This window comes from Salvia miltiorrhiza, chromosome 3 (assembly GCF_028751815.1).
Source record: "Salvia miltiorrhiza cultivar Shanhuang (shh) chromosome 3, IMPLAD_Smil_shh, whole genome shotgun sequence".
Classification (NCBI taxonomy): Eukaryota; Viridiplantae; Streptophyta; class Magnoliopsida; order Lamiales; family Lamiaceae; genus Salvia; species Salvia miltiorrhiza.
In genome coordinates, this window is record NC_080389.1 from 59,999,874 (window position 1) to 60,016,012 (window position 16,139).

General features: G+C 35.1%; 1 protein-coding gene across 1 annotated transcript; it reads left to right on the plus strand.

Moving 5' to 3' along the window:
• The first annotated feature begins 4,127 nt into the window (after positions 1-4,127).
• On the plus strand, positions 4,128-16,034 carry LOC131014978 (protein ACTIVITY OF BC1 COMPLEX KINASE 1, chloroplastic-like). Its single transcript, XM_057943155.1, has 15 exons — positions 4,128-4,870; positions 5,032-5,566; positions 6,081-6,287; positions 6,582-6,671; positions 6,748-6,894; positions 7,516-7,680; positions 8,089-8,229; positions 8,310-8,489; positions 13,827-14,022; positions 14,481-14,608; positions 14,982-15,053; positions 15,203-15,303; positions 15,453-15,600; positions 15,674-15,743; positions 15,822-16,034. Exons 2-15 carry the CDS (start codon positions 5,291-5,293, stop codon positions 15,884-15,886), a joined length of 1,986 nt encoding a protein of 661 aa, XP_057799138.1. The 5' UTR covers positions 4,128-4,870; positions 5,032-5,290; the 3' UTR covers positions 15,887-16,034.
• The last annotated feature ends 105 nt before the right edge of the window (positions 16,035-16,139 follow it).

The following is a 16,139-nucleotide window of genomic DNA, read 5'->3' on the forward strand; positions in this document are numbered from 1 at the left end:
TCATTGTAAGGTTACACTAACTGAAATACAAAAGGCTCCACCATTTTCCTTGCTTTTACTCTATTTTATCGCCATCTTACACACTACAGGTGAATAATTATCTTTTAAAATAGGGAACAGAATAAATGAACACATCACTCATCTTATGCATTTATCCAATAAAATGATTCATCCATCGTTGATCGATCTTTATGATCAAACGATTAAAAATAATTTTTCGTTCTTATTTTATTTAATGGTATTTACTTATAAAATATAAATATTTTTCAGCCATAAATCAGATATTTACGATTGACTCATCATCTTGTTGGATGAATTCAGAGTCCTGAGTTCAAATCTTATAATAGGTAGTAAAAATTTCAATTTTTGCAATTTAGACATTTATACAACGAATTCATATGTGTTATACATAAAATTCGATTAATAGTGTAAATCTATTCATATTTTATACTCGTGGCTGGTTTGCTATGCATGATAAGTGCGTGATAAATACTTATAACATCCTAGTATGTTGTTTGCTTCAAAACTCAAAATCCTTTACAAATAAATAGTCCGTTATATAATATCCATATCTTTTGAATTTTACATCACAGTGTGATAGCGTAAAATCTTTTATATATATTTTACGAGACATGATATTGATATTTAATAAATTAATAGATTTCAAAGTCAAATATATCACTTTCGGTGCGACGGAGGGATATATTGTAATTTATGGCTACAACTTTCACAATTTTTTTATTTATGACTTTAATTTTGGTTCTTTTTAAAAACCTAAATTTTATAAATTGCACCAGTTATGTTTGGCATTCCGAATTTAATATTCTTTCCGTCCCAATTCAATAGGTCATATTTATTTATTTGAATCTATTATTTCAATATGTACTTCATAAAATGAAAAGTCAATACATAACAAATATCTATTGAATTGAGACGGAGAGACTATACAATATCCATGAAAAACGAAACAAAATAACATAGTGATTTAATCTACGGATTTCAGAGAAAAGTCTACAAAATATAGGCCGTACAAGCGATGCAGCATACTGTACAAATCAGTCAACAACATTTTCATTTTCAACTAGTACATTCGCCCGTGCGATGCACGAGGAACATAGTTTTACATCAAAATAAAACGATGTAGTGTGTGTATCGGTTAAGCGATTAGGGATTAATGTCTAAAACCGAAGGTCTTAGGTTTGAGCCCCCTATGGCGCTGCCTTTAAATTTCTTTATTTAATCATGTTAATTTATCAAAAATAAATAAATTAAATGATGTATCAAATAAATAAAAAATAAATATTAAATATAGTTAAAATATAAGTAAATGTAAATTATTTTTTCTTAAAAAATAAAATAATCTACATCAATTACTCAGTAAAGATCCTTAATTTTATTTTATAATTTTGAAAAGAATCGTTTTTAATTTTCCATCTATTTGATGGAAAACTTTATTTTCCTCCCTAAAATTATAGAATAAACACATCATTCAAATTAAAAGAAACGAATAAATAATAAAAAAAGAGTTTTCACATCACAATATACATTTTTAAAACATGAGCTAATCATGCATAAAATTATTTTTTCTAAGTTAGCTCATTACCTATGTCATCTTATTAGAAAAGCTTCAATTGATAAGTAAGAAAATAAATTATATTATTAGAATTTATTAGAATGCTAATAAAAGAGTTGAATAATTATTTGATACCAAATCAAAGATCTTGCATTTATCTTTAATTTAAGATATATATAGAATATTTTTTGTAAATAAAATTTGATTTTTAAAAAAAATCATTAAAATATGAATAAGAGAATATGAGAGAGATAATATAGAAAATTGAAGAATGTGTATGATGAAAAAGAGGAGAGAGGAGAGAGAAAATATATGAGATTTGTTGAGTTTTATAAATACCCTTTGATTGATTATTTAATTACAATTTTGCCACAAACTATGTTTTCATGTAATAAATAGATAGATGGGAGGGTCTTGCATGCGGTGACCGCATAGCATGCAGCTGGGTCCGCCCAGACCCGACCCGAATGAAAATGTTATCATTATTTTCACAGCCCATAACAAATTGAGAGGCTTGGACCGCTTGGTGCAGTGGTTCTTCTTGCGCCTCATGTCTCTCTAATAACTCCAAGGTTCATGGTTCGAATCCCAGTGGCCTCCATTCTGAATATGTTTAACCACTTTTTCTTTAATTTCACTTATTTCCTATTTTTCCTTGCGTTTTTTTTTTGTTTTGTTTTTCTTCAGTTTTTTTTTTTCTTCTGATTTTTTACAATGTTTCTTTATTTTGTTTTGTTTGTGTTTTTTTTTTACATTAATCCAAACTAATTATTATTATGACAAAAAGTAATTATTGATAAAAAAGAAAAGTAGTGTTTTTGAAGCATTACTTTTCATTATTCCAATAATTTTATAAGTTTTCGTGAGTAAAAATAACAATTTTCGCGAAAAAATTAATAATTTTGAAATATTACATTTGTTCATATTAATAATTACTTTTTACGAAGATAATAATTACTTTCTTCTATTTTTCCATTTACTTTTGTTTTATTTTTAAATATTACCTTTATTCATATCAATAGTTATTTTTTCTTACGCCTATAATTACTTGAGACAATAATTAAAATTATAAGTTTTCATGAGTAAAATAGCAATTTTCATGAAAAAGTAATAATTTTGAAATATTACATTTCTTCATATGAATAATTATTTTTTTTATTAAGATCATAGTTACTTTTAATAAGTATAAAATGTACACTTGTTAACACAAATATATACTTATGTTAATATAAATATTACCTTTATTCAATATAAAGTATTATATTTTTTAAACCCTAAACCTTGAAAACTAAACCCTAAACCATGAACACTAAGCCCTAAACACTAAATCATAAACTCTAATAGGAATATTTACTTTTAATAAGTATAAAATATACATTTAGTAGTACAAATGTATACTATGTTAATATAATATTTACCTTTATTCAATATAGAGTATTATATTTTCTAAACTCTAAATTCTGAAAACTAAACCTAAATTATGAATACTAAACCTTAAAACACTGAACACTAAACTCTAAACACTAAATCATGAATCTTAATAGAAATATTTACTTTTAATTAGCATACTTGAGCAAATAACTAAAAGTAAAAGTTCGTATAATAAAAATAAACATTATTTTGAAAAATATTACATTTCTTCATATTAATAATTACTTTTTATGTTATTAATAATTATTTGACCAAATAATTAAAAGTATAAGTTCTCATAAATAAAAGTAACAATTATTGTAAACAAATGTAATAATTTTAAAATATTACATTTCTTTATATCAATAATTACATTTTTTTACGACAATAATTATTTTATCCAATAACTAAAAGTACAAGTTTTTGCATATAAAATAAATATTACTTTTTTTTATATTAATAATTACTTTTTTTGCTACAATAATTACTCGATTAAATAATTAAAAGTAAAAATTATCATAAATAAAAGTAACATTTATCATTAACAAATGTAATAATTTAGAAATATTACATTTTATTATAACAATAATTAATTTTTATTACGTCAATAATTACTTGATCAAATAGCTAAGAATAAAAATTCTAACCAATAAAATAACTTTATTTTTCTATATATCAATAATTACTTTTTCTTTTAAAAATAATTGCTTGAACAAATAACTAAAAGTAAATGTTATTATGAATTAAAATAAACATTATTGTGAAAAATATAATATTTTTGAAACATTACATTTCATCATATCAATGATTACTTTTTATTACAACAATATTTACTTGATTAAATAACTAAAAATACAAATTCTAACGAGTAAAAATAAACAATAATTTTATTCATATCAATAATTACTTTTTCTTATTAGAATAATTATTTCATCAAATAACTAAAAGTAAAACTTTTCATGAACGACATTTATCATAAACAAATGTAATAATTTTGAAACATTATATTTCTTTATATGAATAGTTATTTTTTTTATCACAATAATGATTATTTGACCAAATTAACACTAGCTACCATCAAATTCGACCCTCAAATTCGATCCTCAAATTCGACCATGAGAGTAGTCCTGAAATAGTTCGAGCAAAAATAAATTATTTTAGCTTGATACTTAATTACAAGAATCGATATCCAAAAACTATAGCTACATTGCTCTACTTCATTGCTACATATCCTGATGAATACTTATTCATCATCCAAATTAATTCAATTCTCCATCAAGAAATCAATATGTGTTCCTCCAAATCAAAATTGCAGCAGCAGGAGCCTAATCACGCCCCTCTCTTAGAAAGGCGCAACATATAACAAATTAAAATAAGAGAATATACACAATTAGAAAAATTAGACCTTATCCATTACTAGTTTCGAAGATGAGCAGAGGTGTAAATGAGGCTACAAGAAATTGTTCATGTACCTCAAAATACCGAATCAAGATAATTTAAAAAAAAAAAAAAAAAATCGAGAGTACAAACAACCAAAAGCACCAGTAAAAATCAAGATAATCAGTCCCGCCCCGAACTCCACCGGCCTCGACAGGATCAGACCCGCCCCGGTCACCGTGAAGATCTTTGGAAATCGAGGAGAGGGATGGCAAATTTGGGGATCTAAGGTTTGGAAGAAACGGCGAAATCACCGGAGAAGAAAGGAGAAGGAGCGGTCGCCTTGTTCTTCCCCGGCGAAATCGCTGGAGATAAGGAGGATAGAGGCGGCCTTGATGTCCGGCGCTTGGGCTGGTCAGCGATGATAGGAAGGAGAGGAAAGAGTAGAGGGAGACGACAGAACTCTCTAGAGAGAGAAACTGAAACGAAAAATGAAGGAAAAAGTAAAAAGTAAGTAGAAAACTCTATTTATATTTTTTAATCGGGTTCGTGCCGGGTCTGAAAACGGGTCGGGGAACACGGTCGCATGCGGAATTGCGATAGATTTCAATTTCAATTTATGGATAGTTATCTTAATTATCTAATTATAGAAAGAATAATTCTGGTCCTAGTGTTTCCAATCACGCCGTACGCCACAAAGTCGATGTACAACTTGCAAACCAGAATGCACAACTCGTGGAAGAAGCTCCTCCTCCTCTGCACCCCATTTTCGTGCACGTCTTCTGCATCACAACAACTCATCACTACCACACCATTTGCATGAATTTTGAGCTCAAACTTTAAATTCCACTCGGATTTGACAAATTCATTCGGTATACAGACTCACATACGTATACCTTTTGATTTTGATCCAACTCTAGTGAGCTAATTATGGAGTTGGTCTGCTCAAATTGTGCACACATTTCATCATCGTTGCTGCCGCCGGCGATTGGTTATTCAAAGAGCCAGCTGAATTATGTGAAGTTGAACCGGAAGTCTTCATCGTCTAAAGATAGAAGCAGAAGGCGGGCGGCCGTTCGAGCTCAGAAGAGCGATTCGTTGGTACAAGTCGATAAGCTCCTCGGCACAAGCAGTAACAGCGCGCAGGACCAGCTCGATATTGAACGTGGTGTTTGTGTTCCCTTCCGGAAGTACACACCTCAATCAGTGCGTAGTTATTTTTTTCTTTATTTTTTTAATATATGACTGTAGATTTCTCTTTTCCTTTTGTGGTTTGTATGTGTCTATCTTGGAGGCATATGCGTTGGGGAATGAATGTATGTGATCAAACATGCATAAGCTGTAGCTATATGGTTTGTAGCCATGCCTTGATACTTGGAACTGTTGGTGTAAGATCATGTGTTGTTTGATTTAAAATACTGGAGGTGAGCAGCGGGGTTTGAGTACATATCTACTTCGAAAATCATTAAGAAATCTTTTTGAATGAATTGCTATTTATAGAAGTGTTGGTTTTATTAAAAGGGTTTGTGTTTGTGTTTGTTAGAAGTGCTACTGATTATTTAGGTGTATTGTGCTTTGGAAGAGCAAAACTAGATGTTAGGCAGTTCAAGCAATTTGTCTTGGCTTTTCCTGTATTGAATATGGGGGTTTCCATCACTGCTGTTGTTATACTTCTTTATCTATTGTTTCTTTTTCGTAAATTAAATTGGTTCTTGTGTAGGTGAGGAACAAAGTACTGGAGTCAAGAGGTGCAATATTATCATTAATTGGTCGAGGAGTTGAAATAGTGTGGAATTTGGGCTTCTATTGGTCTACCTTGTGGTATGATTTTCTTGTTGGTCGAGATGAAGAAGTTGTTCCTTTCCGTGCCCGCCAACTGAGGAATCTCCTGTGTGACTTGGGCCCTTCTTTCATCAAAGCTGGGCAGGTGTTTCTTTTTCTCTAGGCTAGATTCTTTTCTTTTTATGCAGAATATAATCATAATTCATACCATAGTGTATAAGAAAACTGTTAAAAGTTTTTCTGTGATCTATGAGTAAAAATTTACTTATGATGATTCCGAAAAACACATTCCTTTTTGCAATTCAATGACCTTACAACCTTTCTTTATAAATAAATTCTCTGACTTGAATCCAGCTATCTTGGATTGATATGATTTAAAAAAAGTTTTTGATCTTTTCATTTGACATTCATTTTCTCTGTTTCTTTGTTAAAAAAAAAGGTGCTTGCTAATAGGCCTGATATTATTAGAGAGGATTACATGAATGAACTATGCATCCTTCAAGATGATGTTCCCCCTTTTCCTAATCAGGTACTTAATGTCCTTTTCGTGATGAATACTTTCATATTATTTTTCGTTGAGCAACCCATCATCAGGGCATTGGTAGGTAGCTTTTGACATTATAGAGGAGGAGCTAGGTCAACCTCTTGAGGCGGTTTTCAGCAAAATTTCGTCACAGACAATTGCAGCGGCTAGCTTGGGCCAAGTTTATCGAGCCACTCTCCGATCATCTGGAGAGGATGTTGCTATTAAGGTTTCAAGTGATTTTCATTTCTCTGCTTCTATGTTTTATATTACATGTAGTTGGTTCTACGTCTTCTGTTGGTGTTATGGAGTAATACGTCCTGATATATTTTCTTAGCACACTTATGCTTCGATGCTAAAAAAATACACAAAATTTGGATTGGTTAATGATGTAATTCAGGAAACTTCTTCAAGCACCTAAATGTCATTCTTGTACCTGGAGTTACTTGTTGAGAATAAGCGGAGATGACGATCAAGTCTATCAGCCAATCTAGAAGCTTCCCCTTGATCTTTTCCTTTTCTTGTATAAATATGTGATGAATTTTAGTCAAGTGACTAAAGTTATGTGACTTACTTGTGCTTGGTTACTGAAGGAAATATTAAGGCATGGTGAAAAATGAGTTTTTATGTAAGTCTGTGTGATCTGCCATCCTTTTTAAGTTTTAATTAATTTGCTCAGACAATCTGTTCTAGAATTTAACTAGGGCATCCCCTTTCTTTGCTTATCACTTGAAAAACATTGTTCTGGTTGCTATTTGTTCTTCTTTGGTAAATCTATTCTCCTCACTTTTTTGGTAATGCTTTCTCATGCTCAAACTCATAAAAATCAATTTGTTCTTGGCTCTTGTAGGTGCAAAGGCCTGAGATAGAGCCCATCATTTATAGAGATCTTTTCCTTTTTCGTACTCTAGCATCATTCCTGAACGGCATCAGCCTGCAAAAACTGGGTTGTAATGCAGAGCTTATAGTTGATGAATTTGGTGAGAAGCTGTTGGAGGAGCTTGATTATACCTTGGTATGATTATCTACTCTTACCTTCATAGTGACATAGTCCCCCCCCCCCCTCTCTCTCTCTCTCTCTCTCTCGCACACGCACATTTGCATCTCTGCATGTGTATCCAAATCTCTGCCTACATCTCCAATGTTGTAAATATGTCATTCACACATATCTGCCGGAAGTTTAATGTGATATATTCAAACTTTTTCATGACAGAATTGTTGTAGCAACTTTTATGCCTTGCAGATAAATTCTAATGCTTCGTTTTGGCATATATTTTGGCACGCTTCTTATTCCTAGCTCTTATTTTTTCCTTCTATAATTGCCCCATCTTGCTTATTATCTGGAAGGTAGTTCTCAATTGTAATGCATTCATATCATATGGATAAACAGTTATCATGAGACATCTTCTGCAATTTTTCTTAGGAAGCCCGTAATATTGAGGATTTCCTTGAGAACTTTAAGGATGACCCTACAGTTAAAATTCCTGGTGTTTATAAGCAACTTTGTGGTCCACGCGTGTTGGTCATGGAGTGGATTGATGGAATCCGATGCACAGACCCCCAGGTACTAAAATCAATCAGATATCAAAACTCAGAAGTAGGCTTTTGGCATGTGTCTTTAACCATGAAACTTCTTTGAGACAGGCTATCAAGGATGAAGGAATTGATGTAAATGGGTTTCTGACTGTTGGAGTGAGTGCTGCACTGCGGCAGTTGTTAGAGTTCGGTCTATTTCACGGAGATCCACACCCAGGAAATATCTTTGCCATGCGCGATGGACGAATTGCTTATGTTGACTTTGGAAATGTGGCTGTCCTCAGTCAGGTGATAATAGTTTAGCAATATTGAATATCTAATTTGATGCTGTAGAGAATAAAGATATAAAACATATTGAAGAAGAAGAAGTAGGAAGGTGTATTTATATTGGAGATAAGAGTACATATTTATATGTAAGAGAACTATCACAACTAGGAACACTAAACCAATGTGGGATACTTATTACTATTCATAACACTCCCCCTCAAGCTGGAGCATATATGTTAATCATATCCAGCTTGATACACAACTCAGAGAAACGCTTGCCTCCCAACGGTTTAGTGAAGATATCAGCAATTTGATCTGACGAAGAAGTGAACGGAGTAGAAATAGTTTGGTTCAATACACACTCACGAATGAAATGGCAGTCAACCTCAATATGTTTAGTCCGTTCATGAAAAACTGGATTGTTAGCAATGTAAATAGCTGCTTGGTTATCACAGTGCATGGGTAACGGTTCATTGAAAGTGAATCCTAATTCCCCAAGCAGATTCTTCACACCAATCATCTCAGTTGCAGTATGAGCCATAGCTCTATACTCAGCCTCGGCTGAAGATCTAGCAACTGTTTGTTGTTTCTTGCTCCTCCAAGTTATCAAATTTCCACCCAAGTAAGTACAGTATCCAGATGTCGATTTCCGATCAATTTTAGAGCCAGCATAATCAGCATCAGAGTACCCTTCAATTTTTAGATGACCATTTTTTTTAAAGAACAATCCTTTTCCCGGAGATTTCTTGATATATCGAAGAATTCGAATAGCAGCTTCCCAATGAACTTGTTTAGGCTTATCCAAGAAACGACTAACCAAACCAACCGCAAAAGAAATATCAGGCCGTGTCACTGTCAAGTAGATAAGTTTCCCAACAAGACGTCTGTACTTAGCTTTGTCCTCCAAGAAATCTTCACTCTCATCCCAGACATTCGGGTCAATATCCATAGGAGTATCAACCGGCTTCGTTCCCAACAACCCGGTTTCTTTAAGTAAATCAGTAGCATACTTCTGCTGAGACAGAGAAATTCCATACTTGCTGTGAGCAATTTCAATTCCCAAGAAGTACTTGGGACGTCCCAAATCCTTAATAACGAATTGTTCTTGCAAGTATGTCTTTGTATCAGCAATTCCTTGTACATCACTCCCAGATATAAGGATGTCATCGACATAGACAACGAGAATGACAATTCCAGAGGCTTGATGGCGCACAAAAACAGAGTGGTCAGACTTGCATTGCTTAAACCCAATTTTGCTGAGAACACTACTAAACTTGTCAAACCATGCCTTCGGACTTTGCTTAAGACCATAAATAGCCTTCTTAAGACAACACACCTTAGTAGAATCCTCCCCCTGAGCAACATACCCGGGAGGTTGCTCCATATAAACAGTTGGAGATATATCGCCATAGAGAAAAGCATTCTTCACATCAAGCTGATACATAGGCCAAGAAAGATTAACAGCCAAGGAGAACAAGATGCGAATGGAGTTCAAGCGAGCGGTGGGAGAGAATGTCTCAAAGTAATCCACACCATAAGTCTGTGTAAAACCTTTTGCTACAAGGCGGGCTTTGTACCGATCAATGGTACCATCAGCAAGAAACTTGATAGTGAACACCCAACGACAAGAAACAATAACAGCAGAAACAGGAGCAGTTGCTAGAACCCAAGTGCCACGAGATAAAAGGGCACACATCTCCTCATCCATAGCAGCCTTCCAATGCGGATGTTTGAGTGCCTCAAGGTAAGAAGTTGGAATAACTGTAGAGAAAAGGGAAAGAGCAAAAGACCGAAAAGAAAGACTCAAACAGGCAAAAGAGACATAGTTAGACATTGGATGGCGAGTGGTACAAGTACGTTTACCTTTGCGTATAGCGATAGGTAAGTCATCTGTGTTAGCAGGTTGGTCATCCTCAGAATCTGCAGAAGAAGATAACTCGGGTGGAGAACATGAGGCCGGTTCAGCAACAGTCTCTGGAACTGGTGCGGGACGAGGACGACGGGTATACACTTGTAAGGGTTGAGTAGGAGGAGAAACTATCGCCGGTATAGGCAAAGGAGCAGAATGTAACTTATTTTGAGAAGTAGTGCTAGTATGAGGAAAAAATGGAAGAGATTCAAAGAAGGTGACATCGGCACAGACATAGTGACGTTTGGTAAGAGGGTCAAGACATCTATACCCTTTCTGTGTTCTAGAATACCCGAGAAAAATACACTTAATAGAACGAGGAGATAACTTATCTAACCCAGGACTTAGATCATGAACAAAACAAACACACCCAAAAATGCGAGGAGGGACAGGGTAAAGAGGTTTGTCAGGATGAAGATACGAAAAAGGAATATCTCCATGAAGCACACTAGAAGGCATTCTATTAATGAGAAAACATGCCGTAAGAACAGCATCACCCCATAACCACTTAGGAACCCGCATATGAGACATAAGAGTACGAGCAACATCCAAAATATGACGGTGTTTTCGTTCTGCAACTCCATTTTGTTGGGAAGTATGTGAGCAGGAAGTTTGATGAATTATGCCACGAGAATCACAAAAAGATGAAATAGATTTTTGAGTGAATTCAAGAGCATTATCAGTGCGAAGAATACGCAAATCGACAGAATATTGAGTTTTTATTTCATGATAAAAAGAGTTTAGTATAGCAGGGACTCCAGTTCTCTGTTTGAGCAAATACACCCATGTCATACGCGAATAATCATCAACCAAGACCATAAAATATCTGAAACCCCCTCTAGACTCAACTCGACTCTGACCCCAAACATCACAATGAACAAGCTCAAAAGCAAAAGAACTACGTTTATCAATTCTAAAAGGAAAAGATGTGCGATGGTGCTTGCCCAACTCACAAGACTCACATTGAAATTCAACAGACGAAGTAGGAATTAAACTGCGAAGACTAGACGGCGACGGATGACCAAGGCGACAATGCCACTGATATGGAGTCACGGTGGCAGAGAGAGCACGCGAAGGTGCAGGAATACCAGAATCCAAGTAGTAAACCCCGTCACGCTCATGTCCTCCACCAATCGTCTTCTTCGTCTGCAGGTCCTGAAAGGTAACAAAGGTAGGAAAAAAAGTGACAGAGCAATTGTGAGTTTTGGTAAGTTGACTAACCGATAATAAGCTAACGGGAAATTTAGAAGCAAACATGACATTGTTAAGAGTTAATTGAGGAGTAGGACGGACAACACCACTCCCCGTCACCGAAGAATAGGTGCCATCAGCGACACGGACAGAAGGTAAGGATGAATGAGTAAAAGATGTCAAAAGAGATTTAGTACCAGTGATATGGACAGAGGCACCAGAATCTACCAACCAAGACTTACCATGAGACACTGCAAACGCACCTGCGGAAGCAACTATAGGAGAGGTTGCACTAGTAGATGGAGCAATACCAGATGACAAATTGATGGATTGGATCAGTTTGTCATATTGAGCCCGTGAGAGCGAGACCGTATCATCACTGGAGGAAGACTGAGGATCAGGAACAACTGTATGAGCCCGACCTGGTTTGCCAAAGGTTTTCCAACAATTTTCAGAAGTGTGATTGGTTCGGTGGCAATACTCACAATAACGATCAGAACCGCGACCTCGGCCACGACCTCGTTCACCACTACGGCCACGACCACGACCACCGTAAGAACTTTGACCGTGAGCATAATTTTGATTCTGAATAGCCTGGCTGGAGGGCGAAAAAGAGGCACTAACATGAGAATTCTGACCGCGAGCAGCCATGGCAGAAGAATTAGGTGAAGTAGCATCATCGGTACGGGAAACCCGCAACACACGAGATAAGGCATTGGATAATGATGGAACATTATCACTTAATAACAGGCTGTCACGAACTGGTCGGAGATCAGCATCCAAACCTGATAAGAATTTGGCAACCATGAACTCTTCCCACTGTGTGGCCCGCTGAGTGACAGAACAGGATAGTGGATGATAAACAAGAATTTCATCAGCAAGTCCTTTGAGTGTAGAGAAATAGTCATTAACTGATTGGCCAGACTGAGTATGAGAGAAAAGTTTCTCATATAACTCGAAGACACGAGATACGTTCTTGTCATTGGAATACATCTGCCGTAATGTATCCCACATGTCCTTAGCAGTTTCTAAGAACATGATATTCTTACTAACAGAGTCTTCAAGACTATTCAAAAGCCAAGTCATGACAGCACAATCGTCGGCACTCCAGGCATCATATTTGAGATCCGTAGAAGCAACTGGATCACTTAGAACATGTGTTTTCTTTTTCTGAGAGCCTAAGAACAATAGAAAGGCACGAGACCAGAGAAGATAATTGGAACCATTCAATTTTATGGTGGTTCCTAGGGCAGCGGATTTTGAATCAGACATGATGTAAAAGGATTAGAAAACTGAAACCCTATATAGAGAATAGACAGCAACGGTGGCTGAAAACAAAAGCTAGAGAGGGAGGCTGTGCGACGGGGAGACCCGAGCAGCAATAGTAGTGCCAGCCGGAGAGAAGGACGGCCGGAGAGATGAAGGAAAACAAAGAAAAAAAAAAAAAATTCTGATGTGGAAGATCAGACAATGCTGCAACCACAGAGCATACTTATAGGAATAGAGAAAAAAAAAAAAAACTATTCATAAATATGTAAAGTACTATTCATAAATACGTACAGTAGAAAAAATTATCAGGCATCTAACATGCTCTGATACCATGTAGAGAATAAAGATATAAAACATATTGAAGAAGAAGAAGTAGGAAGGTGTATTTATATTGGAGATAAGAGTACATATTTATATGTAAGAGAACTATCACAACTAGGAACACTAAACCAATGTGTGATACTTATTACTATTCATAACAGATGCAAATTCAGCTTTCAATCTAAATGGCTTCCTAACCTCTATAAAATTGACTGCTAATAATACTTATCTTTGTTTGGCCTGATAATAATCTTGTATAGTTCTCTTTGTTTATGTTTTTATCTCTTTCAACATGGAAATGACAAGGATGCGATAAAATTTGAAAGCATATGTTCAGAAACTTAATTAAAGCCCTCCACAAATTTCTTACCCATGTCCTCTGAGTTTACGTTTGGTAGGAGAAAATGTTAATTAGATGCTGAATATTCCAGTCCTTCTAAAAACTAACTCTTTCATAGTTTTTATTTATTTAATTATAATAAGGACCCTCCCAGTTTTGTCATTAGAATATCCTTATGTTTTTATTGCTATGTCTTCAATCTCTGTGTGTGTTTGTTTTCTGATTTGGCCATTGCAAAGTTTTATCAGCTTAGCTGCTGTAAATCACTTGCATTTTATTACTGTTGAAAGCAAAAAATTAACTGGCTTCTTTTGCTATTCATCTGCAGACAAATAAACAAATCCTTATAGATGCTGTTGTCCATGCTGTAAATGAAGATTATGCTGAGATGGCCAACGATTTTACCAGGCTTGGTTTTCTAGCTAGTGGAACTGATGTCTCCCCCATAGTTCCAGCTTTGGAAGCCATCTGGCAAAATTCTGTTGGGAAAGGGCTGTCTGACTTTAATTTCAGAAGCGTTACAGGTATTTAGTCATTTCTGTTTTGTGCTTGATAATTATTCAACTTTCATTTCTCATAATTCTTTGCAAGTGTGGATTCAAGGTGTATGTATTGAACTCATCTTCTTCACATTTTTGTAGTTGCTTAGCTCTGTCATGGTTTCGAAATATTGTGTTGGTCTTTTAGTAGTTAATGATGAATTTTTATGCATAAAGAAACTTGTCATATATATGACGGCAAAATGGCCGGACAAAAATAAGCGAAATTGCACATATAATTACAACAACTATCTAATACTTGTAATCATAATTGATTGTATTATATGTACATGTCTGCTTATTACCGTTATTTTCTATCTGTTCCTTTTTAGCAGTTATTGCAATTTTCTGTCCTATGTTCCGTTTCTCTTCTTACCAATTTGTTATTTTGAATTTCTTATCTTCTTTTTCGTCTCATACTGAATTTGTTGGATTTCTTTCAGGCAAGTTCAATCAGCTAGTTTACAATTATCCTATCCGCATTCCAGAGAGGTTCTCTCTTGTTATTCGCTCTTTATTGACTCAAGAAGGAATTTGCTTCACCCTACAGCGTGATTTCAAATTTTTAGAGGTGATATATTTTCCCCACAGTTTACTCTTAACTTATATTGTGTATCTTATATGGATTTTTCCGACTTAGTGGAAGATCTCTGATTGGAATTTGTGTTCAGCTCTTGGTGTATTAAACAGTTGAATGGAGAAAAGGTCACTTATTAATATTACTCAAACAGTGACTGATTGAGTTAAGATTCATTAGTATACCTCAGAAATGGCTAGTGAATGGAAGCATCATTTCTTAGAATCAACTTTCTTATCCTTTTCATGTTAACTCTAGATTTCAGATGAGTGAAAGATCTGGCTTTCATGTCAACCATGCCTATCAATTTTGTCTATCTCCCAAATAGTTGTGTTAATCATACATCATCTGATGATCTTTGCACCAGGTCGCATATCCTTACGTGGCAAAACGGCTCCTCACAGATCCCAATCCTGCATTGCGTGAACGTCTTATTCAGGTATCTCTCAACTTTCTTCATACACGCTATGGTTTCCTGTCCCTTTGAGATTTTGTAATTGCAATTCTTTTGCTTGGATTGGTTCTCTTCAGCTCAAATGCTCTGAAACACTGGTATTTTGTATTAGACACTTGCGTTTGATATGTCAGGTTTTGTTTAAAGATGGGGTTTTCCAGTGGAAACGACTTGAGAACCTAATTGTTCTAGCAAAGGAGAATGTGGCAAAGATGAGCAGCAACCCTGCATTCACGTTAGTACTTTCCTCCAGTAGCAGACTACACTCTTTATGTTTTTGCCGGAACATCCCACACATCCTTTTCCGAACCCCAAAACAAACCAAGAGCACATGTCTTCCTTCGGCTGTTTATATGTATATAGTTTAACAATCTGCTATAACAGGCAAAGGTCTAGACAGCAACAAGTTGAAAAGAAATTGGACCTCACAGACACCATCAAGGATGGAACTCGTCTCTTCCTGCTTGATGAAGGAATTCGTAGACAGCTTCTTCTTGCTCTTACTGAAGACTCCAAACTTCATATTCAAGAGGTTTGTAAAGTTTAACAAGTCACATATCTTTGCAAGATCTCATAAATCTTACAGCAGCACCATGCTTTTTCAGCTCGTAGATGTGTACAGACTGCTCGAGGACCAGATTGATGTACCTTCAGTAGCTCTGCAAGTCGCTCAAGGTAAGGCTTCGTTGTGTATGGAATGGAAACTCCGGTGACTTGATATATTTTTGACTTATGGAACCGTGGATGCTGCAGATCTTCCTTCTGTTGCTCGGGATGTAATGCTCTCGTGGAGCGCGTCGGTGTTATCCGACAGATGAGCTCGATTTTGGTACTGTACTGCTCCTTCCTGCCTAAAATCTAATGTTTTCGTTTAGTTGCAGGAGTGTATATCAGTTTAATTAACATTTGTATATAACCAACAATTTTCTATATATAGTAAAATGAGGTGGTCGATCTATTTAGATATATTGATGGATGTTCTCTGCTTTATACTATAAGTCTATCAGTTCCTCCTGCATGCATCCATTTTTACTTTATTTATCAAAGTACTGTGACAATAATTTATCAGAG

Excerpts from the sequence above, each read along its gene's own strand:
- LOC131014978 (XM_057943155.1), top strand. The coding sequence starts at position 5,291 with ATGGAGTTGGTCTGCTCAAATTGTGCACACATTTCATCATCGTTGCTG. Across the intron at positions 7,681-8,088 it reads AGGAGCTTGATTATACCTTG|GAAGCCCGTAATATTGAGGA; the intron begins GTATGATTATCT and ends AATTTTTCTTAG. Across the intron at positions 15,744-15,821 it reads AGCTCTGCAAGTCGCTCAAG|ATCTTCCTTCTGTTGCTCGG; the intron begins GTAAGGCTTCGT and ends TGGATGCTGCAG.